The following is a 27,324-nucleotide window of genomic DNA, read 5'->3' as shown; positions in this document are numbered from 1 at the left end:
TGTATTCTGAGCACTATAAGCGTATAAAATCCTATCGCATCCAAGTACGAGAGCATCTTATATTTTACTGGATGGAATTTGCTTTTTTACAAATTTTGTGAAAAACAAGAACTAAGTTTACATATTTCATGTGCAGGTATGTATGTAGGTAACTTTAATTAATAATCAGGTGGCCTAATTGTTGCTCATTAAAAGTCTAATTATGGGGAGCTTTTAGGCCTCGGGAAATACGCCTTTGTATTCCACATTTACCAGATGAAGCCGAAAGGTAAATGTAATTAAAAATGTCCAGAATTTTGTTTGGCTTTGTGTGATTAATTAGACTGAATAAAAAATACAATGGCACGGGTTGGACCGCGTCGTATTTAATAAATGTTTTAATTTACTTCGTTATCAGTTCCCGTGGGGTTGCGTTGCGTTGCGATATGATAAACGTGTGTTGTTTATTATTTAAAATTTTTGAAGATTTTTACTATGAGATTTTACTGGGAGATAGTTTTTGTTTATGACGAATTTGTTTTAAAGATGCACCTAGGTGTAACCATCGAAGACCGGCTGCAACGAGGTCTAGACGATATGACTAACATATAGGTACAGTACCTAATAGCAGGCTAAACCTATGTCTAGCTAACATTAGCAGACATTTACATTGATTGAAATAAATGGCATGTTAAAAAATAAAAGGCTCTTACTTTAAAAGTATATTAGGAATAAATAAATAATAATACTAATTTCATGCAATTCACATGGGTTTTGCAATAGTCTACTAAATCACTATAGGGGAACGTCTTTTATGTCAAAAAACTGATTCGTAAATATAAAAATGAAATAATAAAAGAATTCTCAAATAAAAAAAAGAAGGATAAGCTATAGCTTATGTTATTTTTTTATATAATATCCAATATGAATAATTATAATACAATATATACATAATTGTATAAAATTATCTCATATTGGTTGTTAATAATTATTTTATTTCCTAAATCTTTGAAGGAAAGAAATACTCTAGTGATTTAGTAAATAACCTTTTGAGATTGCACAATATGACAAATATTAATTAATCTTTGAGAATATCGAAATTATCAAATGTATACTCAGCGATCTCCTTTTGATTTCTGAATTCTGCTTTCTCGATTTTACTGCTTGGGCTCCCGGTAGTTTTTAGCCAATGCATCCTAGGAAAAAAATTTTTAAACTAAAATGTCATCTTTAACACATGCTTTTATTGTTGTTACTGAGATCTTGTTTAATTCAGTGTTTTAAAAAAAATTGCCGATGCAGTAAACTGTTGAGGAGTTCCTTCATTGGGAGGTGTTCCTGGTCCATTATCAGTTTATTATAAAAATGAAACCAAAAACACAACATGTATATAATTATACAAATAATTCTTCTTTATAAATTATTATGTATCTCATGGAAGTATGGATATAGAGTGAAAATATTATATTGGATTTCATAGACATTTCACACTAATGTGTTTTTCGAGTTTTGCAACTCTGTTTACCCTGATAGTGTATATTGTACTGGGATATTTGTTTATGTAAGTATATGTATTTTGCACCAACCACTAATAATAGGACAAGATAATAGTCAGATGATGTTGATACATATTTATATTGGGATTGATCGATTGATGATATGTCAGGGACAATATTGTCAGTGATAAAATTTGTAAAGTGGAGATGAAAATGAACACAGACCCTGTCCAACTTTCAACAGCTGGGGAAAATGATCATATAAGAGAGAGAGTTGATACTTACATTGTTTCAATTTTATCTATTGGTCCCTGCATATGTCCTAATACGGTTCCTTCTTGAGTATTCTTACACCAACCTCGAAGACCCAACTTCTGAGCTTGTTCTTTGGTAAACTGAAACAATATATAATTTATAGTTATAAAAGTGTAATGGCATGTATGTAACATCTTTTGTTGTGGTTTTAGTTTAAGATAGGAATTCAGACTCCACGTCAAATTTGAACCCAAGATGTTGTTCTTGGGTTTCTTGTCTAGTAAAACATACTAATTAGGTATCTACTTCAGTAGTAAGTATGTCTTACTGTCGGTATCTATAGATTAGATAAAAGTATAAATCTTGACTGACAAATGTAGATATTTGGGCTACCTATGGCCAATTCAAGGAATCGTTTTATGAAATGCCTTGTGTTACAAGGTATATGGTATGGTTTTTTCAGGATTGCGAAGGGTTCACACTAAAGGTATTTTACCTTTATACCTAGGCATATAAGATTTAAGTATATGGAATGGAGTGTGTATATTTACCTTCCTAAAGAAAACACCTTGAACTCTTCCGTAAACTTCGAAATCGGCGGCTCTCATCGCCATTACGGCAGTGGCTGATTTTGTAAAGTTTGCTCTCAAAATAATGGCACTCGTCACTGTTGCTAGCACTACAAATAATATTTGGAACATTTGTTAATTTAAATCTTATGAAACGGTGGTACAAAACATTCAATATTGTTTACAAAATTATGACTAAATTTACATACTCACTCGATCCTGAAACCTGAATTTTATTTTTTATTATGACATTTCAGAGATTCAGTGTACGTATTAAGTCTGTATTACAAATTTTGTAAAATACACTTTGGTTAGGATTCTCAATATTTTTAGTTTAATTCAACTTAAACAAAAAATGACTGGTATTTCAAATTGTTTAGAACTTTTTTAATATATCAAATCATTTCTAATGGAAATTAATTACAACAAACTGAATTTGTAACGTAGAACGAAACGAAATGAAAGATAATCTTACGTCAAGTAACGTCAACACAACTGTCAAATCGTGAGACTCAGTGGTGAGCGGAATATTTGTTTTGTTTTATATTTTAGTGAAATAATCCATATGGATTTATTTCATTAATATTTTCTTATTTTTTGCAGTAGCCTACGACAATAAGTAACAATCATCAGCTGATAACGATGGCTTTCTTTTCTTGTGGGAGGTTAGTACTAAGTACATGCAAATGCAATTATTATGTAATAGTTGTTTGGTCACTTTTCGCGTAGAAATTGCGCGTGAAAATATATGTTTTTGTTTTAGATTGGCCAGCAAACCGGTGCTGTCTAGTTTAAGTAGGTTTCCTACGATCATAAGCACCGCTCAGTATGCTCAAGCGGCTGGTGTTCCTAAAATTACATACAAATCATACGAACCACCGAAATCGGAGCACCATGATATCAGAAATGAAAGACTCCATCGTCCTATGTCGCCACATTTGACGATATATGCACCACAGTTGACCAGTATGTTGTCAATTACTCATCGAGCTGCAGGTAAGTTAAATTCAATGTTTTTTAAAATTTCATCACATGATGTTTTATACTTTGTTTTCTGTACAAGTTAATATGACGCCGTATTCTCATACATTATATACGCATAGCAACTCAAGGTATCAAAAACTTGGTATTGTTCCTTCACACATTGTAGTTTTCATATAATGAACAATAGATTCCTGATAGGGATGTAGTGGGCTACAAAATTTTTGTTATTTGTCTCTGTCGTATTTATATTCTAGCTATTTTTTTAAATTAAATCACCCTCATTCAGGGCAGTGAAGCTGTGAAGCCCCGGAGTCAGGGTAAAAAATAAACATAAAATTTTAATTTGGAAGATTCTGACTTTATAACTGTCTTTGGGAATTATATTGTTGCCTGATACTAGACATCACAATTTTAAATTTATGTGGGTCTCAATAGCATGAAATTAATGTTTTAATAAAAATTAAAAGAAGTTTAATAAAGTCATCATAGATAAAATTTATGTTTGGTGGATATGAAGACAGAAATAATAGGAAATCCCTGTTCTCTTTTAGGCATGATACTTTCCGGTTATGCCAGCGCCCTTGGCATCGGTGCTCTGGTCTTACCCAATGACATTTCTCACTACATCGCCATGATTGAGGGCCTCAACATGTCGCCTGCTACACTATTCCTTGCAAAGGCGATGATAGCAGCACCTTTCGCTTACCACTTCGCCAATGGGTGCAGACATTTATACTGGGACACGGCTAAGGGACTTACTATTAAGGAGGTATATGCTACGGGCTATGCAATGCTCGCCGCATCATTAGTTATTACGGTTTTCCTAGCTGCATTATAATTATGAATATCTTTCTCATTAGCAATCAAAATTACGAACTGGGTGTTATTTATTTATTACCATATTAAGTGATTAAAAACATCTTTTAAGCACATAGGTCGTTTTATTAAATTTTGAACTGTTTCTCATGTAAACTGGAAAAACATTTTAAGCAAGAGTACTAACATTTAAGTTATTCTTTTATGTGACAGATTAACAATGTGTTGACTTCTGATTTATAAGTGGTAGGATTCATTCTGATTGTTATATATCATCTCAAGTTTTTAATTTTATGGTAGCAGTGATCCTCTCCTTCCACTTTGACTTTTTTTTTTTTTTTAATAACACTAGTCGTTGTCTCAACGACTAGTGGATGAATAGATAATTTCATTTCTCATTAATCTACCATTTAATGTCGAAATATACTTATTCATACATTTTTTACTCCTCTTTGGTCTAACATGTGGCTTTTTAAGTTAGGTATTTATTTTTGTTTGCCTTGTTTATGTTTCAATTGGGAAACCCATTTTTAATAAGGAAAATAAACATATGGGTCACATAAGTTTATCTCGACTTGAACTTGCTTATCCGTTGATCATGTTAGATTAAATAAGAATGTAAACTGTTAAGGCTAAACACAAAAGTACGGCTGCACCTAGGTTTAGCTTTTATCATTTTGGCTCCTAGATCTAGGTGCAACCGGTTCTCGACTTTGAAAAAGAAGCGGCGTAACGCGCAACCAACTTCACCGCAATCTTTTAGATTTGCTCCAGCCGAGTCCTGTCGTTGTTTCCAAGTTTCGTAAAATCATGAGGGTTTTTTAAGTTAAATAAGACGAGAGGATGGGATAAAAATTGGTAAAAGTATAATACAATCACAACTGTTTTAATTATAAGAAATAACTTCTTATTTTTCTCATTTTACGCCTGGCGATAAAATATTAGCAGTTTTTTTAAACACAATCTCACGCACGCAGATCTCAAACGGAATAGGTTAGTGAGGCGACATCATCAGCCGCAGGCGTTTCGGTGCTGCTCATAACTTTTAGAGCATTTCTTCTTCATTTTCGCAAAGTTCGCAACGCTACTCGTAAAAGCATACCTACGCTTTTACGAGTAGCGTTGCGAAAATGATGTCGGTCCGGCCACTTTGGGAGGTTATTCCGTTCAGCGAACCGATTTGAATTGCACTTAGCTCGAGGTGCTTTCTGAATGTTTTATTTTAATTATGAATCGAATCACACTTGGAAAATTCGAATCACACCTGAATCATGAGAAGTGTTATGTGCAAATTGTGCAATTCGAATTGGTGCGCTGACGTTACGTTACATACGACTGTAGATAACTCCAAAACTTTCTAATGGGTCATTTCAAGGCTGCATCCGAAGCGATAAGTGTATAATACGCGGTATCTATGGTATCTATATGGACAGGATAGGACCCAACATTAGGGCCTTTAAAAAAAGAAGCTTCTCGTCCTCGTATTTGTGCCGATAAAACAGGTTTAAAAATCTACATAGGTATAACTTTAGGTAAGTTACCTACAGTTTTTTCCATCAAAAAATTAAAGTATAGTCAGTTGCATAAACAAACAAGTCCTGCTAGCACCTATATTGGGCAATAATAAATGTTCAATGAAAACAAATGGTACAACGATGAGCTGCGCTGTATTCTGTACCTATGTACGTAGTACGTAGTACTTTGAATTATTTTCTTTCTCACGACCTTATCCTCTTCCAGATCGTAACCTGTCTTCAGTAGTTCATTCCAGCAGTTAAGTTTAAGCCGTAAACTTGAACCGTGTCGGTAGTCACACCCTAGTACAGTCACACCTTACAGACACGAAGGGTCGGAAATTAAATTTTTGAAGTGGGATATTTCGTTAGCGTAACGCCCTAGCGACACTTCCTGGTGCAATAAACTTTGTAGAATGCTAAAGTATTTTTATAGCAAGGAAAAATGTTAGTTGTCAGTGTACCTAATATTGCAATCTTGCATGTTTTCTTAGAATGCGTTTGGAAAAATATGTGAAAAATGGAAATAAGTTTTTTTCACAATAGAAGCGTGTAATCTAGAATATTTCTGTTCTCGATCATTTAAAGATTGTTAATTTATTTTTCTTTCGATAGAAACAAGTGGATAGGTATCTAGTGTTTTGAAAATAGATTCAAAATCTCGGGACGTATGTATTTATTTAATTATAATCATTATATAATGTCAGGTAGGTAATATAACAAAACTTAGACTTCTGAATGGAATGGTGTTTCCCATTGCAATAAAATTAAACCTATTTTAGTTATTCTAAACGAGAAACTTACATAAAATTAATATAAGCAAATGCGAAACTTATTTAAAAATAAATTGAAATCACTTTTTTCATTGTAAATCACCAGGCTAAGCTATACCACAGTTAGAAATAACATCGTGAACAGTCTTGAACTTGTTGAAATCGAAATTCAACGTACTCGCTAAGCTCGTAGCTCCATTCTGTAATAAAGAAACCATTTTATTAGACTGCCGTTTAGATAATTTCAATCTTTTCGAATATTAAAATTAAAACATTGTTTAAAACTTCTCTGCCCTCAGTACAAAATTCGTCATTTTATAAATTCAGAGATATAGAGCTAAAAACTAAACGTTTGGACTACCTTACCTACATTGTGGTAGCCAGTAATCATTTTAATCGATTAGAAATTGAGCTAGACATCATTTGTGAACTGAATAATAGATTAATAGTACAATATCACAGAGGATTTAAGGGATTATATCGTTTTCTCGTCCGATATAAAGGATTCGCTAAAAACAAATGCAATATTGAACGCACACTATTAAACTAGGCATACTTACAGTAAACAGCACATTATTGTTCTTGAAGAATTCTCCATAAATATTGAAGAGATCGTTTCTCTTGTCCAGCAACTCTGCTAGACTCAACGGAGTATGGGCTATGGACACATCAGACTGGCTGGTTTTAGCCGACAGCCAAGTTCTAGAAGGCGCCACGATAATGTTACACGTCTGGTAGTTGGATAGTTTGTCGCGACCTCCTGCTTCTGTATTCAGGCAGAGCAATTCATATTCGGATTCGTCGTAGTTGTCTAAGTCTGCACCTAAAAGGTTAAAATTGGTTATCGATTGATGCCGGCTCCAGGTATAGCGGAAAAGTTCGCTGAACTTTGACAGATTCGGCATATATTGCTGGTTTTTCATTGCAGTGTAAAAGGACTAATACGAACTACGCAATGTTCAGTTCATGCATTCGCGTCGGAGTTCGACGATATTGGGGAGCTGTATTAAAGGTGTTGGGTGGAGCTATGGCTATAGTTCAGCGCTGATTGTTCAAAAAATTATACCTATTGCTGGTACCTAGGCACTGTTCTGATAAAATTTTGTGGGTAGGTTTTTATGTACATGTGTGTTATTTAAATAGAATCATCATGCATTGCTTCCGTCAGCAATGTATAGGTACCTAAGTTTAATCAGAATGAGTTGAACGTACTTATCGTGGCTATTCAATTATTCCTAATTTAAACATCATCACCTGTATTATTTCTTTACGAATATTTTCAATTCAATGTTCGTTCATCAATTGTCAATCATTACCTATATATTCGTTATCGATTTTATCTTTAATGAACAATTTTCTAGATTTTTTATCTATTCTCATTTTTATCAGAATCAGCCAGAAGGTTTGGCCGTGGAAGCATGACAGTTATTCGCGTTTATAGATTTTAGTAAACTTACTGGACACGAATGCGACATCAGCACGGCCGTCTTGAAGACATCTGAGTGGAGTGTTGTCGCTCGAACATTGTTTCTTTAGCGATGATACGTCGGCTCCTATGAAAATAATGTGTAATTCAGAAATTTTACCTACGAAGATTATTCTATACGATTATGGTTACATTACATGATTCTTTAAGTTACAATCAATTGATTCTTTAAGATCACGCTCTGCTCATTAATAATATTTTCAAGTTCAAATTTTGAGTCGTTGGATGTATGAGAAAAGGTAGAAGTAACATAATATATTTCAAATACAAAGGATTTATACCACTAGGATTATTTTCTGATTTATCTACTCCAGGCAAGCATGATCCAGACGAGAAGAATTCCGACATCTTTTGGACGCACTGCAATTGAAATAACATTTTAATTTAAATGTTTATAAACAGAAAGAGAAATAAAACTGTCATCTCCTTGAAGTGATTCTTCATTATTGGAGGTTGGCCATTCGCTTTTCAAACTCTTCTCTTTCCATCGTCTGTTGATTCCTTGTGCACTCCCTTAAGTTTCTCAGCCACGATTAAAACTGACATAGAATTTATAAAATTCAGCAAAATCAAAATTACCTGACCGGGAGAAGGAGTAATTTTCCCCTTGTTGATTAGGTAGAACAACGGTGCGTGCAGACCACTGAACGTGCCGTAAGAGTTGTGACATGACCTAAATATAAAACAGTAAATAAAAATAAAATCTAACATTATCAGAAACCACGCAGTCACCAGTTTGAAGAAGAATAGAACAAGTCATTTTAAATAAAAGCAAATTTGACTTTATCATTAACCCTAAAAAGTATTTCCGTAAACCGAGAGTGATAATCGAATACAAGAACAGTATTCTTATTAATAAGTAGGTAATTGCAACACATTGATTTAGGGAAAATTAAGAATAACTTGGAATTTCAAGATGAAAAAAAGTAAATAAATCGCTGTAAAATAAGAAGATAAGTGTTGAAGAAATACATGTGTTGAAACAGTAAGGACATTTCCATCGAAAACGTGCATCATTTTCTGTAACAGCCACAGTGTGTAGAGTATTTTCACTTACCGTTTGTCCTTCAAGTCATCAATAGTCTTCAAAGAAGAGCCTTTTTTAACGACAGCCACGGCAAAATTTGGCACCTTCTTTGGTCCATATACTTCGTGGAAGACCGGATGGAGGCCATATTGGTTGGAAGCAGACGCTACTCTCACGTCGTCCACTGCGGCCAGGTCAGAGCCATTGTCTCGGACCTAGTTTGGATTATTAGGAATAGAAAAATAGAAAGGGACTATGGTGTCAGAACAACTCAACATAACGCGATCAGCTATTGATATGTAAGTTATGACTGTAATAAGTACACTTACGTCATCGTTTAAGAAATAATTACGATAAAAGAAGTACCTAACTAAATTGGACGATTTCCATCCTAATTTGGAATATTCACTAGTTATTTTTAAATTTATTGTAAACGGACTAACGCTCACTCATATTCGTGAATGTTTATGGAAGTTTAATCAACAGCTGTCCAAAGAAACTAGTTTTCATTTTAAACTTTACGTAAACTCATCTAATATGCATACCTACGCATAAAATTATATTAGTTTACCTAGCAGCAATCTACCTATCTGGTTTGTTATTACACGCCTCGACAAAACTTAGATAAACCTTATGCTGCCGGTCAAGTCCAATGTTAGAATAACATTTTTTTTATTTTGTTAGTGGTCCCTTTAACCTTTACAGATATTGATTGACCTATCGACATTTAGTAATTCTGTAGAAAACATTTGAAATAAGTAGACTTTCGAATATCAAAAGGGATTTTGACCTACCTAATTTCTCATAGATATTATTGTTATCTTTACTTCAAGTAATTATCAATTACGATAGGGATGGTTATTTTTCGAGCATTTAGATCGCTGTCATTACCGTCCTTCAAATTTCAAGAGGGCCAAGAATAAATGTTACTACCCGAATCTATCTGTTCGGGGGTTGGGGGGTAGAGAAAAAGTTTATTAAAAGGTTTTTTTATTTTAGAACTGTCCTTTATTTTGAAGGACGAGAATGACGGCAGTTGAACTGCTCGAAAATTCACCGAAGAATCAATTAAATAAATATACTAGGACAAATCACACAGATTGAGCTAGCCCCAAAGTAAGTTCGAGACTTGTGTTATGGGATACTAACTCAACGATACTATATTTTATAATAAATACGAGGGCTGCTATTTATGTATCCGGAACTGGCCAATAATTCTAGAATATTTAAAAAGTAATTACAACATTTGAAAATAGAACTCTTCGGCTAGAGAATAAATATTTTTCATGTCCCTGTCATTTGTTTTTTTCAATTGGCGCCAATTTTGAAAATAGCTTGTCTTCATTGCCATGGATTTAACTCGTGAACATTTTCGCGCGATGATTTATTATGATTTTCGGCGTGGATTAACTCAAAAACAGTGCATCGAACAACTGATTTTAACTTTTGGAGATGAAGCACCATCGAAAACCACTGTGTATTATTGGTTTAAGGAATTTCAACGTGGACGGTCTATGCTCACGGATGAAATTAAGGAGGGTCGTCCTAAATCGGTAGTGGTACAACAAAATATTGATGCTGTGCGACAATTAGTAATGCAAGATCGTCATGTTACATACCGCGAGATAGAGGCGTCTCTGGGCATTAGTATGACGAGTATACACGCGATATTACACGAACATTTAATTGTTAAAAAAATTTGTTCGCGTTGGATTCCGCACAACTTGAGCGTAGATCAAAAACAGGCTCGTGTCGACTGGTGTAAGAAAATGATAAAAAAATACAACCGTGGCACGTCAAAAGCTGTTTATAATATCAACACAGGTGACGAAACCTGGATCTATGCTTATGACCCTGAAACTAAACAGCAGTCAACGGTGTGGGTCTTTCAAGATGAATCCAACAAAAGTTGTTCGTGCGAGAAGCACTTTAAAGCAAATGGTCGCTTGTTTTTTTGGTATCAACGGACATGTAGCTACAGTGCCACTAGAGAATAGTAGGACGGTTAATTCTGAATGGTACACCACCATTTGTTTGCCAGAAGTCTTTGAAAAAATACGAAAGAACAACCCACAACGCAGAATCATACTTCATCACGACAATGCTAGCTGCCACAAGTCGGCTGAAACAAATAATTTTTTGGAGGGTCAAAAGATTGAATTGACGGGTCATCCGCCGTACAGCCCCGACCTGGCACCCAATGATTTTTATTTATTTCCAAACATTAAAAATAAATTACGTGGTCAACGTTTTTCGAGCCGCGAAGAGGCCGTTGATGCGTTCAAAACACACGTTTTGGACATACCTCAATCAGAATGGAAAAAGTGCTTTGAAAATTGGTTTCATCGTATGCAGAAGTGCATAGATCATCGCGGAGAATACTTCGAGAAACAATAAAACCATATGTAATAATATATGTTTGTTTAATTTTGTTATTCCGGATACATAAATAGCAGCCTATGTACATATATAGATGAACATCCAAGACCCGGGCCAATCAGAAAAAGATCATTTTCCATCATGACCCGACCGGGGATCGAACCCGGGACCTCTCGGTTCAGTGGCAAGAATCTTACCACTGCGCCACCGAGGTCGAATTTTCGGGTAAATGTTTAAAAACGTGTCTTTAATGAATGCTTACGCTTTTCAAGCAGTCGTCGTCTGAAGATTCCAGCACACAGTCCAGTGTGGGTCGGATGTCTCGGCTGAATGCGAATATAGACATCGCACGACATTTCTCCAGAGCCACACTTGACGTCACACACATTCTGCCCAAACGAGGAAATATATATGATGGTTGCGATAAATCCAGATTATCATCACGTCACAAGAAGTCCACTGCGGTACGTAGACCACTCATGTCTAATCTCCATGTTAACCAGTTGGAAGTAGTGAAGTTTGTCACTGGCAAAAATGTCAGTCACGCACGTGATGCATGAGCGAGTGGGGGTATTCCTGTGCTCACCTTATTTGTGATGTAATACGTGATTCAAAACATTGAAGAATATTCTTACCTGACTACTGGTTCAGGGGCACCATGTCCTCTCTCAATCACCTCAGTGTAGTTAGCTTTTTTCAAATAATCCGTAGGCTTGATTGGAATGTTGTCAGCCACGTGGTGAATCTTCTCAGAAAGACCCAACACGTTTATGAACCAGCCCGGTTTCGCATTTACACCTTAAATAGCGAAATTAATAAAAACCCTGTGACTGTCGCGAAAGTAAGGTGATATGAAGCACCTAGGTTTGTATGTGGATAGGTAAATTCTAAATCAAACCTTCTACATTAATGATGTTATCTTTGAACTAATTTTTATCTGAAAGCACAAAGGTATATCAAACTATATACGATTTACGAGTGTAGTATTTCGATGATTTAACTTACCAGAGGTAGAAAGCTGTTTAATTTTCTCTCTCAGGGGCGAGAGGCGAGCCAACACATCGTTGTGACCAAGAAGACCTTGCCAAGGTCTGGCTGCCCATGAACAAGGTCTCTTATCACCTACTGGCACTTTAGATCCGTCCACACAAAGATACCTGAAATTGGTTGGGTCTTCTGATGAAGGTGATGCTGGTATTGTACCCAAGGGTAACTGAAAACGAAGAAACCTTGAAAATATGGATATGACATTTGATAATCTATGTATTTTCATTAACTTGACTGGTCCTTATTTTTTTCAGTACTATCAAGAACCCTTCCTAGAATGAAATAGATTTAACAATATTTTTAGTTCTATGTAAAATCAGCCCGGCATCAGACCGGTCATGTTTCTCAGTGTATTTTTAAGATAATTAGATAAATGAAGGAAACTCGTCTTACACCGAAGAATTTGTGCACGTAGAAGACTTTAGTGAAAGCCACTTCACCACCATTATGGGCCAGACATTTGAGTGCCCCTTCGTAACCGCTGAAGTCATCAGGATAGTCACATTTATCAGGGTGTTGACACAATGAACACAGCTTACTGTAATGTTGCTCTGAAATTGTATAATTGCATATTTGTTTTGAGATTCCTTAGCTCATGTTGATCAATCCTATTGAACTAACCGATCAGAAAGGAGAAGTAAGACAAAAATATAACTAACGGCTAAGTACACAAATACACAGACAGATAGTTCTAGTAGAATATACCAAATGCAAGCCACAGGGAAAAATTTTATAGAATAATGTGCCCATAATACAATACTTTAGCACTAACTTAATATGTGTGTTTTATCTTGTTTAGCTGGTAAGATATATGAAGATGATAATGTTACTCGTGACTTACTCCAAACACTTGTGACCTTCGGATCCGGTGACCAAGTGCCAACAATGCAGGACTGCTTGAAGAACGAAGATAGCGCCCTCAGCTCATTTTCCTTCGGCGATATCGAATGATCGTTCATTTTTGGGAACACGGCACGTTTCATCAGCATCGTTAACGGTATCTGGTGCAAAAATATGTTTATGGTACCTTATATATTCGTCTCAACCCTAGGTATGACCCGAATATCGATGTAAGCGTCAAGATAGGGAGGATCAAATTAGGACTGGGCTGCCTGGACACGGCACAATGACGGCAGATAGGTAGGTTCTGGGTTGTTGGGGGTGAGGCAGAAAGAGAACGAGGTGACGGAAACCGCGATGGATCAAGAGTTGTGGAGACAAAAAAGGAAAACCTTTGTTCAGCAGTGGAACACTAAACAGGTGTAAAAATTGTCTGTATGGCTATTAAACTATACAGCCAATTCAATTGTGATTCATTTCATGAAATATCTATTCACAAGTCATCTTTGTGAATAGATATTTAAAATATTTTTTATTTATTTTACATTAATCACATGAGAGAACATAAGACACTGCAATAACGAATAAAAATGATTAACGTGTAACTGCAGCGATAAAATAAAAATGCAGAATGTAATACTGTCAAAACTAAGTTATATTATTCATGAAATGCATGTATTTTGTGGGAGAAGTATTAATTGTTTTCGACGAACGTCTTGTAAGTCAAAATCCAATAACCAGTTCTCAGAAATATACCCACACAGATGTTCGCAAAAATAAGTTGCAGAGCATGTTATGCTTAATACTAGTTACTAGTTGTAAAGTACCTATATAAGACTAGTTACTATGTGAATTCATAATTCTGTATTATATCTATAGGTAGGTTCAATGTCTATCAATATATATATATATATATATAATCTTGAAGTGATTATATTAGGCACTCTGAATATCCTCCATTATCGTGTAAAGCAGAATATACTCCATTATCTGAATATACTCCATTATCGTGTAAAGCAGAGTAAAAGCTTTCCATTATCGTGACACAAAAAGTTTTTCGTCTCAGTAGCGACAGCAACAAGAGTGTCAGGTAAACTATATATTGGTATAAAAGCACCGATCGGGTATTCCACCCAACTCGTGTCGTGTCGCTGATTGAATTACAATCAGCCTGTTTATCCCACACCAAATGTTGAACGTTTGGTAATAAGTTTTTAACGTTCGGTCTCTCATGAATTTAATAAACGTAGAGGATTTTCTATAGTTACAATAGTAGGTAGATGTATTTGTTTTAGTTCAGCTGTACGTGAGATCACTCCAACGCGTATTCACATTCGGTCTGCAATGTTAGACTATAATACATAGAGCGAAGTTAGCACAGTAAGTTAGCACAGCTAATGTTTTCAGCACGATTTGAACAAAACCAAAATGTACTGCGTGAACCCACTGAATCACAGCTCCTTGAATAAATAAATAGCAAACGAGCAGCTAATTTAAAAAAATAATTTAGCTAATAAGCTGGATACTGGCTACATACTCAGCTTGTATGAAAACTGTCACAACCTCGCAACATAACGAGGTATCCCCGTAGGGCGGTGGGACATGACATGATGTATGCGAGATATAAATCGTTGTTTGAAAAGCGAAATGTTGAGAATGTACGATACTGTAAATGTATGATGCTGTAGCCAATTTCCATGAGATGCGTAACCTAATTTGCCTATAGATTACACACGTCTGTTATCGTCTGTTGTCGTGTATCATTCAACGTCAATACCACGTTTAATCTTGATACAAATTAAATCTGCTACAGAAGGGAAAATCAACACTAGGTTCATCTGGCCATTATTTTATTCAATGATAAACGCCTATTTATTTTTATAAGTAAACAAGCTTCTTTTATAAACTTATTGGTTGCAAAACAATAATTAGTCTTTTTCTAAGAGATTAATGCAGAATCAAAGTGGAGAAAATCTCTATTACTTGCCTTTTAGCTACTTCGTGTCTGTCAATTGCACGTTTCAATGCACCTACGGATATTTTATTTATTCCCTTTTCACTTCTTTGTTCCGGTATACTTTCCGTTCAAATATTGCTATTTGTATTTGCAAGACACACGTTTACGTGTTTCTTTTCGCAATTCTCGTTAATGCTACAAGAAATTCTTTTGTATGATTCTCTTGTGAATACTTTCGTTATTTTAGCATTTTATTCCGTTCTTTTGAGAAAATCTTTCTTCGGAAAGTCTTTCTCACAGTTGTGTTTTTGGGGCGAGAATTTAGCAAATTCACAGTCCAAATAAAATAAATATCTTTCCTAAGATCCCTCTTTAATTACTTTGGGTCACTTGTTGGTGAACTTTGAGGGTAGATACCTACACAATATGGTTCCTCGAGTTTTCTTTTACCACAAAAAACGTGGGGAGCTTTAGTTTTTGTCTTTTCTTCAAACTTTACTAACTTAGAAACGACCTAAAAATTGCCTTTGCCTTTGCCACCACCGCTTCATCCCTTGCCTTAATAGATTTTTACTGTTTTGTCACTCTGGCTCAGATTTCGATAGATGACAATAATAATATTGAATTAATTAGGTCCTATATGTAGGAAAACTAAACTTACTTTGTATCCGACGTTTCTGTTGATCCCAGTGTGGCAAGACTTTAATCCTTTGAGCTCGTCCAGGCTATTGATCGCCAAATCCTTGTGGACCACGATCACAGCTTGGTACCGGAATTCCGCTGTTACGTGATAACATTACTATTAATAACAAGTTTTGTATTTTATATTGTCTTTTAGGCACAAATTTATCAAAATAAGATAATGTAATGCCCAAACAATGAAATATGATTATGAAATAAAGGTTTTGGGAACCTATTCTACCCTTCCGTGGAAAATATTATTAGGACTTACTTCTAAAAAAATAATGCAATATATATCTACGTATTTACCTGTTATGTACCCACTTAACGGGTATATAACTATGTAGGTAACAGACAGAAACAACAGTATATGTAATTTTAGTCGTAACTCGTAACATTCCATTTCCATATTGACCATCAAAAAAACTACTGTAAAGTGCCGCCATTTTGTACACATGTCACCCAAACCAAAAGTCATTCGGGTGTATCAAAAAGATGTTGATATTTTCAAGTTTTCCAATAGGATTTAGTACCTATACTTACTTATTGGAAAACTGCTGAAGTTGAAATGTAAATAGTTGTTTCTGTTTGTGTCAAACAGAATTTTCCCCAAGAGTTTCGAATGCTTTCGAGTTCTTGATTATATTATTCAGTACTTTTCGTTCTTCGAGTTTGTTTTGTGTTGCTGCTTACACATTCAAATTAAATTCTAACATTTATTAAACAGGAACTGTGACAATCAATAACAAATGGGTTATTAACAAAAACGTCTATTAATCAAAATCAATCAGTGCAATTGAACAACAAAATTTACGGCCTACATTTATTAGTAGTCTGAATAAATTTTTATATAACCGAAACTTTCCGAAATGTAGGTACACATATATATAGGATTGAAATAATACAAAAATATTAACATAATCCAAAGGTCTGAAGGCCTACGACTGGACAATTATAACAAAATTATGACAAGTAACTTTAACTATTAAGTGAATTGTGGTGAAATGTTTGCCAATATACTACTACTATATAAACCTTGTGAATGACTTACCATCTGGTTCGTCTTCGGTCCTGTACTCCTGGAAGAGAACAAAATCCTGGTTCGGTATTTTGGATGCGACGTACATATCTTCAGGGTCTACGGGCACGAAGTCTGCTTGTCGTTGTTGCACGTAGTAGAGGCATTCCATTCTGATTGCGGAAAATTTTAAAACTTACAAATAGGTACTAAGTATAAAAAATTGTGTTGTATTGTGTCACTATCAAAACTTCCACACTGATATAATGGGTAAAATACTTAACACAGTAACACAATAAATCAGAACCAGACAAAAGCAAGCCAAAAGTTCACCTATTCATGTACCTACTTAATTAGATAATAACACGTAAATATTGCTTAGATTATACACAACATTAGTTGATGTAGGTATAAACTAAAGGCATAATAGTCAACTAGAGAAACAGATTTAAAATTCAAGGGAAATATAAACTTCAAAGCACGTAGTTTAAAACGTTGCCAGAATATTAAAACTCGGACTGTAACAAATATGGCGAACCACTGCTTTTATTAATATTTGCGGGACAATAGAATAAATTGTCGTAAGAAAACATTTGTGTCGTAATATAACATTTCTCATGCTATTGTGTTGTAGAACTGGAAAAATCAGTGTATTTGTATTTCGTTCATGTTGAATTCTAGCCAAATGAAGTTTACAGATATAGTATCACGTATTTATCTTTTATATTTTGTTCCCGCGCAAATTGGCGAGCAAGGGAAGTCTATAAATGGAGATTTTTCTTTGGACTAGCAACCTACCAATAAGCCCGCCAAATAGTACAAACAAAATTATGGATATAACTCACCTATCTCTCGCAGGAACACATTCAAGTTTCTCCTTACTTTTTGTTTCCACTTCTAGCATGATCTCGCAGTCCTTTAAGAACTGTGCCGGCACACATATTTTATCTAAGAAAGAAATAACACATTTTAATTAAAATAAATTAATAAATAAAATTATGTCGGCGTCGTCTCGTCCACGTTTATGTTTACCTATCCTAGGTACCTAATGTTTTAGTAATATACACGCACACACACAGACCAATTTCCCGCCAATATGCACAGCACAGATGATATATACACAAGATGCCTTCATGAATAAACGGAAATAGAAAAAAAGCAAGGTCTAATGTAGTTTTAATATCACTATTTAAAAAATGGTGAAAAATCGTTTTAAAAAACATCACACAGCGTACCAAAATAGGTAAGTACTATTATTTTTCAAAAATAGAGAAACCACATATTAACACATTCGCACATAACAAATTGAAAATAAGAGGGGAAAAAACGTACACGGTGATTTGCTATGCACACAAACGATCAATGCTATTAGCCATGGTAAAAATTTTAAAGCCATTTTGTTGTGTGACCACGGGCCACGATGACACTTGCCGAGATACTACCCGTAAACCGATCACCGACTACTTTTATAACTTGTTTAACTATCTATGTTTTGTGTAGGTACGCATACGAGAGAACATAAAATAAAATATTGAATTTATGCGTCCTGCTGTCGCTGACAAGTTCAAAGTAGGCAGACAGTTGAGGCTGTATATATTTTATGAAAACAACCACTTTGGCATGCATAAAGGTTGGAGTCATTATTTACTCACAGGGGAGCAAGTTTGTTGAAGTTTACACAGTTAGCAGAGAGTGTATGGTGAATATGTAAAATTTTAAAATAAATGTTTTTAAATTTATTTATGGAACTAATATAGTTTAATTAATATTACAATAAAAAGCAATATTATTTATAAAAACTTCGCGTTACGTCACCAAACGAAAAAAAGTAATTTCTTTTTCATAATTTCACACTGTTTGGCATGAAATTATTTTTATTGATCCGAGGTTTGACACATTTTCGTCCATGTCCTTATGATCAAAATTAGTGATCAAAATTAAATAAAAAGTAATGTCGCATGTCTTAATGAAATGACAATTTTATACGACAGCAGTACAGATAAACATAAAGAAAAAAAATGTACAGAGCAACTCATTTACAGCATAGATTTAGAAAGGGCCCTGCGCGCGGTTTACCAGGCCAGTTATTCATCTGTATTTTTAATTTAAAATATATTTTATTAATATTTTATTGGCAGTACAATTCATGTAAAATTAAAAATCTATTTTAATTAAGGTAAAATGTTTAATTAATCCGTTAGATAAAAACAAAACAATCCCTAATTCACTTTGCAATTGCAGTATTTTTTTACAACAGTCTGGGATACATATTTCAACATTTTTATGATTAACAAAACTACCTAGGTTTTAGTTTTTTTATAGGTACCAATGTAGAAGGTGTAAGAGATTTTTATCACCTATAACAATAATGTCTAGCTGAAAGTTGTTAAGCTATAAATAAATATTTTCTTCATTACATAGTTTTTTCGACAAGGCTGGCCAGTATTAACTTTCAAGCAAAGATTAAGAATTTTTTTTTCGTAGAATATTTATTATCTTTGGCGTTAGCCAGTATACCATGTCGCTTAAAAATATGGCGGGAGCTGTCATAAGATTTAAAAAAAGTGTTATGATACTATGTGACTATTATTATTATGTGTAAACAAATTAATAATACAAGTTTATAGTTGAAATATAACAATTATATAAATACAATGGATTGGATTCATTGTAATAATTGTTTTTCCCAGTTAGATCCTGGTATTACTCTCCATTTGACATCATGTGGTCATATGTTTTGTAACAATTGTTTAAATAATGGTTAGTTTCCATATAGGTATTTATTTTCCTTAATGAAAATAAAATAAAATATTGTATTGAAAGACGTATAAATATTTTTATTTTAGGATCACAGCAAAGCACATGTTTAGTATGCCGCATGCCTTGTTCAATTATGAAACTGGTACCTGATGTGAGTCAACAATGCTATTTATTTAGTTAAAACTTGCAAGCAACTACTTACTAGCATATCTATTTTATAAAATTTATATTTTACGTTTTGTAGATGAAACCAGAAATTCAGGACTATTTTACGGAACCTGAAGAAATAATCAAAAAATGTTGTGAAGTTTTACAGTTTCAGAAACAACATAGGCGTAGGCTTCTTTCCTATTTATTTCAGTCAGTGAGTATCTACATTTTTTATACCATTTGTCATGCTGCAAAATGTAAATGGACTGGTTTTATTGAGCTAATCTGAGGTAAGTATTTCATTTAATTTATTTCCACGTTTAAATACATTCAACGCTGGGCTAATCGACGTCTGCTGCTTCTCTAAGTAAATTGGTTCGTTGTTGATCTGTGTCAATTATTTTTAACTAAAACTGTTCTTTATTACCCGATACCAGTTTCTAACAGTTTGGCCAAATAAACTATATGGCTTTCACATGAGCCGCAGTCTTTGGTTTAAAAGAAAATTGAGTCAATGACAGAAAAGTTTTTATTAAGTATATTATTTCTCTCTTATCCTCACATATTTATGCTAACATTCTCGGTTGTGATACCCGAAACCCAAATAAGATTATTAACAATAATAGTGCGCACATTTGACATTTTTTTTTTGTTTTTATAGACAAAGAAATTTTACACGGCGAGAACCGAGCTGAAGCGAATGACGGAGCTGTGCCAGAGACAACACAAGCAACTAAAGGATTGTCAGAAGACCATCAAACATTTGGAGGCGCAGATAGGACAGACAAGTAGACCATTCTTCATTATAAATCCATTTTTATTCCTTTTATTTTTTTGCATCTAACGTTTATTTTTTCATCATAGACTACTCTCGCCAGCTATCTCCACACCAAATATCACTCCAATCCAATGTTTCGATTTGATATAAGGACACTTTCACACTTTTAATATCAAGTGTGGATAGTATTGATGTGATATGCGTGCGCATGACGACCATGCGAAGTGGAGACGAAAAAGTAGTAAAGAACCCTGGGCTTCGACGCTCAATCGCTGAGGAAGAAACAGGGAAAACGCTTAGTTGAGTGATCATTGGTATGAATGGATATGGCAGTATGTATTCATGGGTCTAAGTTAATTATAACTTATAATTGTTAGATTGACGTTTAAAATAAAGTCTGACGACTTTGTTTATTTAAAATTGTATTCGGTATCACTTACATACATGATATAATTTAACATGAAAATAACTGGCTAAGTGCGTGAATATTTTCTCTAAATATAAACGACATTGTTTTATTATCGCAGAACTATCGCCTTTCAACATTCCAATATCTCCGGTGTCCAACATGTCTTCGAATTACTTACAATCGACGCCGACATACAAAAGGACTGCTAAAAGTACCCCGTATAGCGTAAGTGTCATCATCGAAGAAGAAAGATTTGTATATTTGTTTGTAACGAATAAACTTAAAATGATTAGGCCGATTTGGATAAATTTGACATAGAGATAGCAACACGCTCTAGTCGATGCTTTATCTAAAAACTTTTTGTTTAAATAAATTTATTTATAAATAAATTTATTATTTCGAATATATAATGTAGGGGCACGGGAATTTCTCGGTATGTAAATAATTGTTAACCTTACAGTTAAATAAATTGTCGCCTTATCATTTAGGTTATGATATTGTTATCATAACCTTTGTAGGTTTGTATTTTTGCGCGATTTTATCCGCGGAGTAATTTACTACATAGGTATGTGTAATTTGTTACTTTGTAAAAAGAAAATATATCCCACAAAAACCTTTCATTCCACAGAAATTTCGGAATAAATAATAGAATAAAGATATCATTTTACTTTTAACGTTAAATGGCCATCTTAGAAATATCAAGAAATACTGGACTGAAATAAGTATGAATAGATGAGGATGAATAGATTTCCAAAGCTTCTGACGACCTCGGTGGCGCAGTGGTAAAGTTCTTGCCTCTGAACCGAGAGGTCCCCGGTTCGATTCCCGGTCGGGTCATGATGGAAAATGATCCTTTTCTGATTGGCCCGGGTCTTGGATGTTTATCTATATATATGTATATTTTATAAAATATAGTATCGTTGAGTTACTATCCCATAACACAAGTCTAGAACTTACTTTGGGGCTAGCACAATCTGTGTGATTTGTCCTTATATATTTATTTATTTATTTAATATCCTACGCACATATTGGAAAAAATATCTATAAGTGATAATTAACGGAAACTACTATTAAAAATGAAATACGTAACACAACATTGCGTCCACACGTTCTCTTTTTTTTTAATAAACGTACACCATATGGGAAAAAGACAGCACGTGGACATTAATGACGTGCCACGTATTTGTATGTTTCGTGGTAGGCCTTCTGCTTACGACAAAATGTCAATTAGCCACATTATCGACTAAACACGTTATTTTTCGCAGCAACCGTATCAATCCAACCTCGTGACCCCGTCACGGATAAGCAAACAGAGGACAAGTAACTACAGCACTCAGAGTCAGGTAATTCATATCTTGTTATTGAATAATATAATTTCGACCGATAAAATTTACAGACATGCTTTATTTCATACAAATGCATTCGTAGAATGGCGGAATGCGATAGGTGAGCAAACTGTGAGAGTTTGCTTGCATATCGCTTATGAGAATAATCTCCTAGCCTTTTCTTTTGATCGAATTTTACAATCTGCGCGGGAAAGGGAAGCTTTCACATTCTATATTTTCCTTCGCTCCCAGTTTCAGACCAGGATGATATTGAATCTCTTCAAAATCATCCTGGTGAGTGAGTCAAGAGTTACGAAACCTTCGGGTTTCGTAACTCTTGACTCACTCACAAGGGACACCCCATAAGGGACAAAGACTTCATTGTGTATCAATAATAGAAATTGTGAGGAAACCCATCTATATACTATAAATTGGTTTTTACATAAGTACACTATAGATGGAATGGCCGGTAGTTTTTTAGATTTTTGAGAAATTACTATATAAAAATCTTTTTTTTCAACGTTCGCGTGTATTTTTAATTCCTTAATACTATTAAACGCGTATGTATCTTTTTACTTCGGACGTTTTAAGCAATTAAGTACTTAATATAATAATTTGACGAGAAAAAGTGTCTTTGAAGGTCTAATTCAATTAAATATGATTTGATTTGAAGCAGTAAATTTTTTAAAAATTTCAGAGATCAAACACGTCCAACAAGATATCTTCGACGGTGTTCACTCCTCCGACTCCCGAGTCAGTAGGGTACAACGATTTTTTAAAGAATTTGTAACGGTATTCATGCATATTAAAATATAATCTTGGGAGCGATGCATAAGCGATTGTGTTTTAAAAAATAGTTTTGTTTTATTAATAAAAAAAATAGCCTGTATATTTAAATATATTCAATTAAGTTTTCAATTCTTAATTTGAATATAAAATAAGACTAATATCAGTGACGTGACGTCGTTGTAAAATCGTTTTAAAAAGCGTAAAATGTTTTCTAACCAGCATGCTGTAATTATATTTTATAGGAATTCTAAAGAAAATAGAAATCTATTGTTTAGAAACTATGACGGATTTCTTAAAGTGTTGGTCGGTTTGTTTTCTAGGTCCTTCCTTAGCCAATACAGCAATGAGTCAGGGTATCTCTCCAACAGTCCCGTATTATACTGCAACGGCTATGACAGAAAATGCTCATTGAATAAAAAAATGTTACGAAGAAGTATTGATTTGGTTTAAACTCGCAATTGTTCCTTGATTGTTAGTTAAGTTGCATGTAGTATAAGAGTAAGGTTAATTAGATTTAATGCTTTTATAACTGCCTGCTTGATTTTGTTCCTAATAAAAAAAATGTCTGAATTATATGTTTTGATTTCATTTATTTATCTATGATTTATATAGAATCATTTGTTCATCGAGGCGTCATAGTGTAAGATTTAATTCAAGGCGCTTAAAGACATCTGAAGCAACTTTTACGACTACCTAACGTCATGTAGTAGCTCATGTAGTAACTCTATTTGTTATGGTTACCAATTGCCAAAATTCGTTCCGGAATGATTCTTTCTATTGTTAAATTGAGTATATACATAGACGGAAATGAATAATTTTTAAACTCCCATAAAGGCGATCATACGACCAATTACTGAGTTAAACGAGTTCTACTAATGACATGCAAATTGGGAGAGGAACGAGAAAATATTTTAAAAGTTTTTATGTGCAAAAATGCTGACTCTGTGCTTTTAAAAGAAATCTCCATTTCTCCGTATTATGAATCGGACCTACGTGATAAATTACCTACAATAGATCATATCAGAACAGTAGAAGTGCCTGATTTGAATAGGTACCTATTCATTTGCATATCTGGCCAAAAGTTTCACGGCTAACTCGGGAAGGAACTTTTCTCCGTAATATTTGAAACCGTATAATCAAATATTTTGTCTTAGGTGCTTTCTGCACGACTACGGCGGCTAAAATGCTATATTATACGGGTAGGTAGTGTTGTCATATTATGTACCCTGTATTGACGTCAAAGACGAACCTTTGACTAATTGAAGTAAGTGACGATTGAGCAATCTTCGGGAATATTTCCAGTGTAAATGTCTTTGGATTCTCGGTCTTTTCGTCTCTAAATTCGATGGAATCTATCCGCAGTCGTAGTTTGTCCGTCCTTTGTGTCGTAGCCATTAAAACAACATTTAATGAAAAAGGGTCAAAAAGCGTATATTCTGGTACTGTCAATAGAGGAATCAGCGATGGATGGGCAGGATCCCCTTGCTTTGTTGGAAGCCTCCACTTGCCTCCTGGTGGCCGTGTATGGAGTGAGCTCCGAGGTTGTTGAACTTCTCCAGCTGTTCGGCACCCCCCTTGTAACCTTTCTGCAAGAATTCTCCCTGAAAAAAAAAGAATAGTAAAAAATAAAATAAATATTATAATCCCCTCAGAGCCTCAGGTTTAATGACTGGCGACAGCTTGTAAAATATTGAAAGAAATCGCATCATCTAGATAGGTACGAAGACCTATCCACTTTGGGCTCCAATGCCACAGAATGTAATTTCAATTATGGTGTGAATTAATGTTTGTTCGTCTCTCCTACTTATACGGTATTTTGGTAGTTTTAATTTTCTGTTTTTATATTGTCTGTGCATTTTGACATAAGTGTGGATTTTGTGAATTTCCATTATACGACGTACTTACAAATTATAAGTTTAATATTAAGGTTACAGATATAAAACCATTACAGTGTAGTATTTATATCTGTGATTGGGTTATAGCTGTGAATTTCACTCTGTGTTATATTATTTAAACCGGAACAAAACATGATTGCATCAACATTTGTGTTTGCAACCAAACACTATGTTAATGCAACAAGTCTTAGAAAAGCAGTGTGAAAGTTGAAGTTGTTTTTAAGACAGGCTACAATTTATAACGTGGCCATACATTGAGCGATGTACCACTATTCATTGTAACAATAGATAATATTATCACGCCTATTTTCATCACTTCTACACCTTTTGTACATTAGAATCTAAATAAAGATTACGGTAGTAGACCAGTAGTTTATAGCTTTTGAGAAATTACGATGTAATATAAAATTTAAAAAGTGTCTTATGTGGACTAATTCCTGATTTTTTTGACTCTGTTATAGTTTGTTGTTTTTGTTGTTTCTCAATGTTGTTATCTAATTTTTAAACAAAATTTGAATTTCTTTACCTTATTTGCTTTAGCATCATCGATTTTCTGTTCGGATACATGGTGTCCCTCCTTTCCATGCGCGTTAGCATCCAATATCTTCTCTTCATGAGCTCCTTTGAATCCTTGATGAGCATTCTCGCCGAAGGAACCAGCGTTTTGCCCAGCAACCTTATGATCAGCTTCATCATGAGCCTCATCGTAAAAGCTTTCTGTTTTTTCTTCTTCGTTTTTACTACTTGAAGTCTTGAAACCTTTGCTCACGTGCCCTTTTTTGTGGCTCTTTGCTTTTTTCAATTGCTCCTCATTGGCGCCTAAGTAAGACAAAAAATTATCGGTCAATGTAAAGGCGTGAAAATATTTTTTAGAGTTCTTAACGTGTATATGAAACTGGTCACGTTAATGGTTTTTAGGCACTGCTAAACATGTACGTCTCTTTATTTATTAATTAAAAAAGTTGGCTATTAAATATATTACGAGCTTTGCTTAACAGCCTTGGTTTATTAATTCCACTAGAGTTTAATTATTTATATATATATATATATTTCATTAATATGAAGCAGGGAGTGGATTACTGGGAATAATCGGTTTTATTAGATTCATCAACAAACCTTACCTTTTTTGTCGAACTTCTGACCCCCTTCATAGAATTTCTCATCACCGGCCGCTTTCTTCTTGGCTTCTTCATCTTTGTAAAAACTGGATTCTCCCTTCTCAGCTTTAGCAGCTGCAGCGGCTTGTTGGAAGCCTTCCTGTCCATGTTTAGCTTCCTCTTCAGATTTTTTTTCAAGTTTCTCAATGTTTTCGCCGGCACCTTTCTTTTGAGCAGAGTCATACTCTTTCTTATCAACATATCCTCCTCCAAGCTGTGCTCCCAAAATAGGATGATACAAGAGACCGTTTCCAAGGCCAACACCTCCAACACCCAGGCCGATTCCAGGGTTTATGAGACCAACGGTCCCAACTCCGCCTTGGCCAATTCCTGCACCAATGCCAGCACCTCCAATGCCACCCAGTCCTCCAAGACCGATGCCCAATCCTTGGCCGAGTCCTATGCCACCGAGTCCTCCGAGGCCAATTCCCTGGCCTATACCGATTCCTCCTACACCGAGTTGACCCACACCTCCGACACCGCCTACGCCTCCAACACCACCAACACCCACTCCACTGACTGTATTCAGAATACTTGACGCAGCTCCTTCAAATTTATCAGGATAATCCTCACTTTCTTCAACTTCGTATGAATTGGATATAGGAACCCCTGATCTCGCGTCAATGGCGATAGCGTCCAAGCGTTCTTTCACATAATCGTACGGGGTCTTCTCATCAGAGAGTTCAACTTTGTGGACCGCTTGTGCCGTTGTAGACGCGACAACGAATAAAACAAAAACTGCGGTCAACATCTTGGTGATGTGATCGTAACCGACGTTTTGCGACTGATGTCATTTGGATATTGCAACGATTATTTATACTAAGGTTAAATTTGGTGGAACGAAACAGTTTTTGTGTTGCCAGTGTGATAGTTTTCACGCGGCATCTGGAGCCGTGTCCAGTGGTTTCCTTCCTGTGGTATTGTTTTAACTGCTCCTAATGGGAACGCCAGTAGTGTAATAAGACAAAGAGCCCAGTCGAGACCTTGCTTTCCAGTTCAGTGCGGGCGGCAGTGGGGCGTTGGTTTTACGCAAGTGACCTGTGGGTGACACCTTTTCTCAATGATTTACCAGAACTGTATACTCTAGACAAATACATAAATACGTTACATAAATTCCTATATGTTTATTATTTGCAAATTTTTAGCAGGTTTTGACTCATGTTTCCTCTGCGGCAGCTGGATGTTGTCTATCAAAAACAAAGCTTAGATTGTCTATTTATTTCTGTGATGGTAATATTTT

The 27,324-nt window shown here is 34.8% G+C and overlaps 5 protein-coding genes across 10 annotated transcripts; 2 read left to right on the top strand and 3 right to left on the bottom strand.

Annotated features, from left to right (window-relative positions):
- Positions 1 to 686: 686 nt before the first annotated feature.
- LOC128671907 (acylphosphatase-2-like) lies at positions 687 to 2,499 on the bottom strand. The gene is made up of 3 exons (XM_053748742.1): positions 2,282 to 2,499; positions 1,761 to 1,870; positions 687 to 1,175 (listed from the first exon to the last, which is right to left on the bottom strand). The coding sequence occupies exons 1-3, from the start codon at positions 2,429 to 2,431 to the stop codon at positions 1,058 to 1,060; spliced, it is 378 nt and encodes a 125-aa protein (XP_053604717.1). The 5' UTR covers positions 2,432 to 2,499; the 3' UTR covers positions 687 to 1,057.
- Positions 2,500 to 2,750: 251 nt separating this feature from the next.
- Positions 2,751 to 4,213, top strand: LOC128671906 (succinate dehydrogenase cytochrome b560 subunit, mitochondrial-like). The gene is made up of 4 exons (XM_053748740.1): positions 2,751 to 2,817; positions 2,903 to 2,964; positions 3,063 to 3,295; positions 3,835 to 4,213. The coding sequence occupies exons 2-4, from the start codon at positions 2,942 to 2,944 to the stop codon at positions 4,119 to 4,121; spliced, it is 543 nt and encodes a 180-aa protein (XP_053604715.1). The 5' UTR covers positions 2,751 to 2,817; positions 2,903 to 2,941; the 3' UTR covers positions 4,122 to 4,213.
- A 2,059-nt stretch (positions 4,214 to 6,272) lies between these two features.
- On the bottom strand, positions 6,273 to 18,290 carry Tsf1 (Transferrin 1). The gene is made up of 15 exons (XM_053748720.1): positions 18,154 to 18,290; positions 17,667 to 17,769; positions 16,855 to 16,994; positions 15,784 to 15,902; positions 13,167 to 13,326; positions 12,719 to 12,876; positions 12,284 to 12,491; positions 11,914 to 12,076; positions 11,541 to 11,667; positions 8,930 to 9,114; positions 8,452 to 8,545; positions 8,154 to 8,232; positions 7,844 to 7,939; positions 6,947 to 7,209; positions 6,273 to 6,586 (listed from the first exon to the last, which is right to left on the bottom strand). The coding sequence occupies exons 1-15, from the start codon at positions 18,215 to 18,217 to the stop codon at positions 6,494 to 6,496; spliced, it is 2,052 nt and encodes a 683-aa protein (XP_053604695.1). The 5' UTR covers positions 18,218 to 18,290; the 3' UTR covers positions 6,273 to 6,493.
- nenya lies at positions 17,776 to 23,595 on the top strand. Of its 6 annotated transcripts, none has more exons than XM_064436102.1 (8): positions 17,776 to 18,064; positions 18,322 to 18,390; positions 19,826 to 19,945; positions 20,393 to 20,519; positions 21,037 to 21,143; positions 22,184 to 22,261; positions 22,941 to 23,005; positions 23,353 to 23,595. In XM_064436102.1, exons 2-8 carry the CDS (start codon positions 18,361 to 18,363, stop codon positions 23,480 to 23,482), a joined length of 657 nt encoding a protein of 218 aa, XP_064292172.1. In that variant the 5' UTR covers positions 17,776 to 18,064; positions 18,322 to 18,360; the 3' UTR covers positions 23,483 to 23,595. The 6 variants fall into 6 exon arrangements, with proteins under 6 accessions (XP_064292172.1, XP_053604700.1, XP_053604699.1 ...); XM_053748725.1 differs by lacking the exon at positions 17,776 to 18,064 and adding an exon at positions 19,668 to 19,732 and having other exon boundaries at positions 18,311 to 18,390; XM_053748724.1 differs by lacking the exons at positions 17,776 to 18,064; positions 18,322 to 18,390 and adding exons at positions 18,394 to 18,520; positions 19,668 to 19,732.
- An 842-nt stretch (positions 23,596 to 24,437) lies between these two features.
- LOC128671824 (pupal cuticle protein 36a-like) lies at positions 24,438 to 27,089 on the bottom strand. Its single transcript, XM_053748600.2, has 3 exons — positions 26,049 to 27,089; positions 25,454 to 25,746; positions 24,438 to 24,633 (listed from the first exon to the last, which is right to left on the bottom strand). Exons 1-3 carry the CDS (start codon positions 26,833 to 26,835, stop codon positions 24,490 to 24,492), a joined length of 1,224 nt encoding a protein of 407 aa, XP_053604575.1. The 5' UTR covers positions 26,836 to 27,089; the 3' UTR covers positions 24,438 to 24,489.
- Between the last annotated feature and the right edge of the window lie 235 nt (positions 27,090 to 27,324).

Source organism: Plodia interpunctella, chromosome 8 (assembly GCF_027563975.2).
Source record: "Plodia interpunctella isolate USDA-ARS_2022_Savannah chromosome 8, ilPloInte3.2, whole genome shotgun sequence".
Lineage (NCBI taxonomy): Eukaryota > Metazoa > Arthropoda > Insecta > Lepidoptera > Pyralidae > Plodia > Plodia interpunctella.
This window is presented reverse-complemented; position numbering and strand designations above follow the sequence as displayed.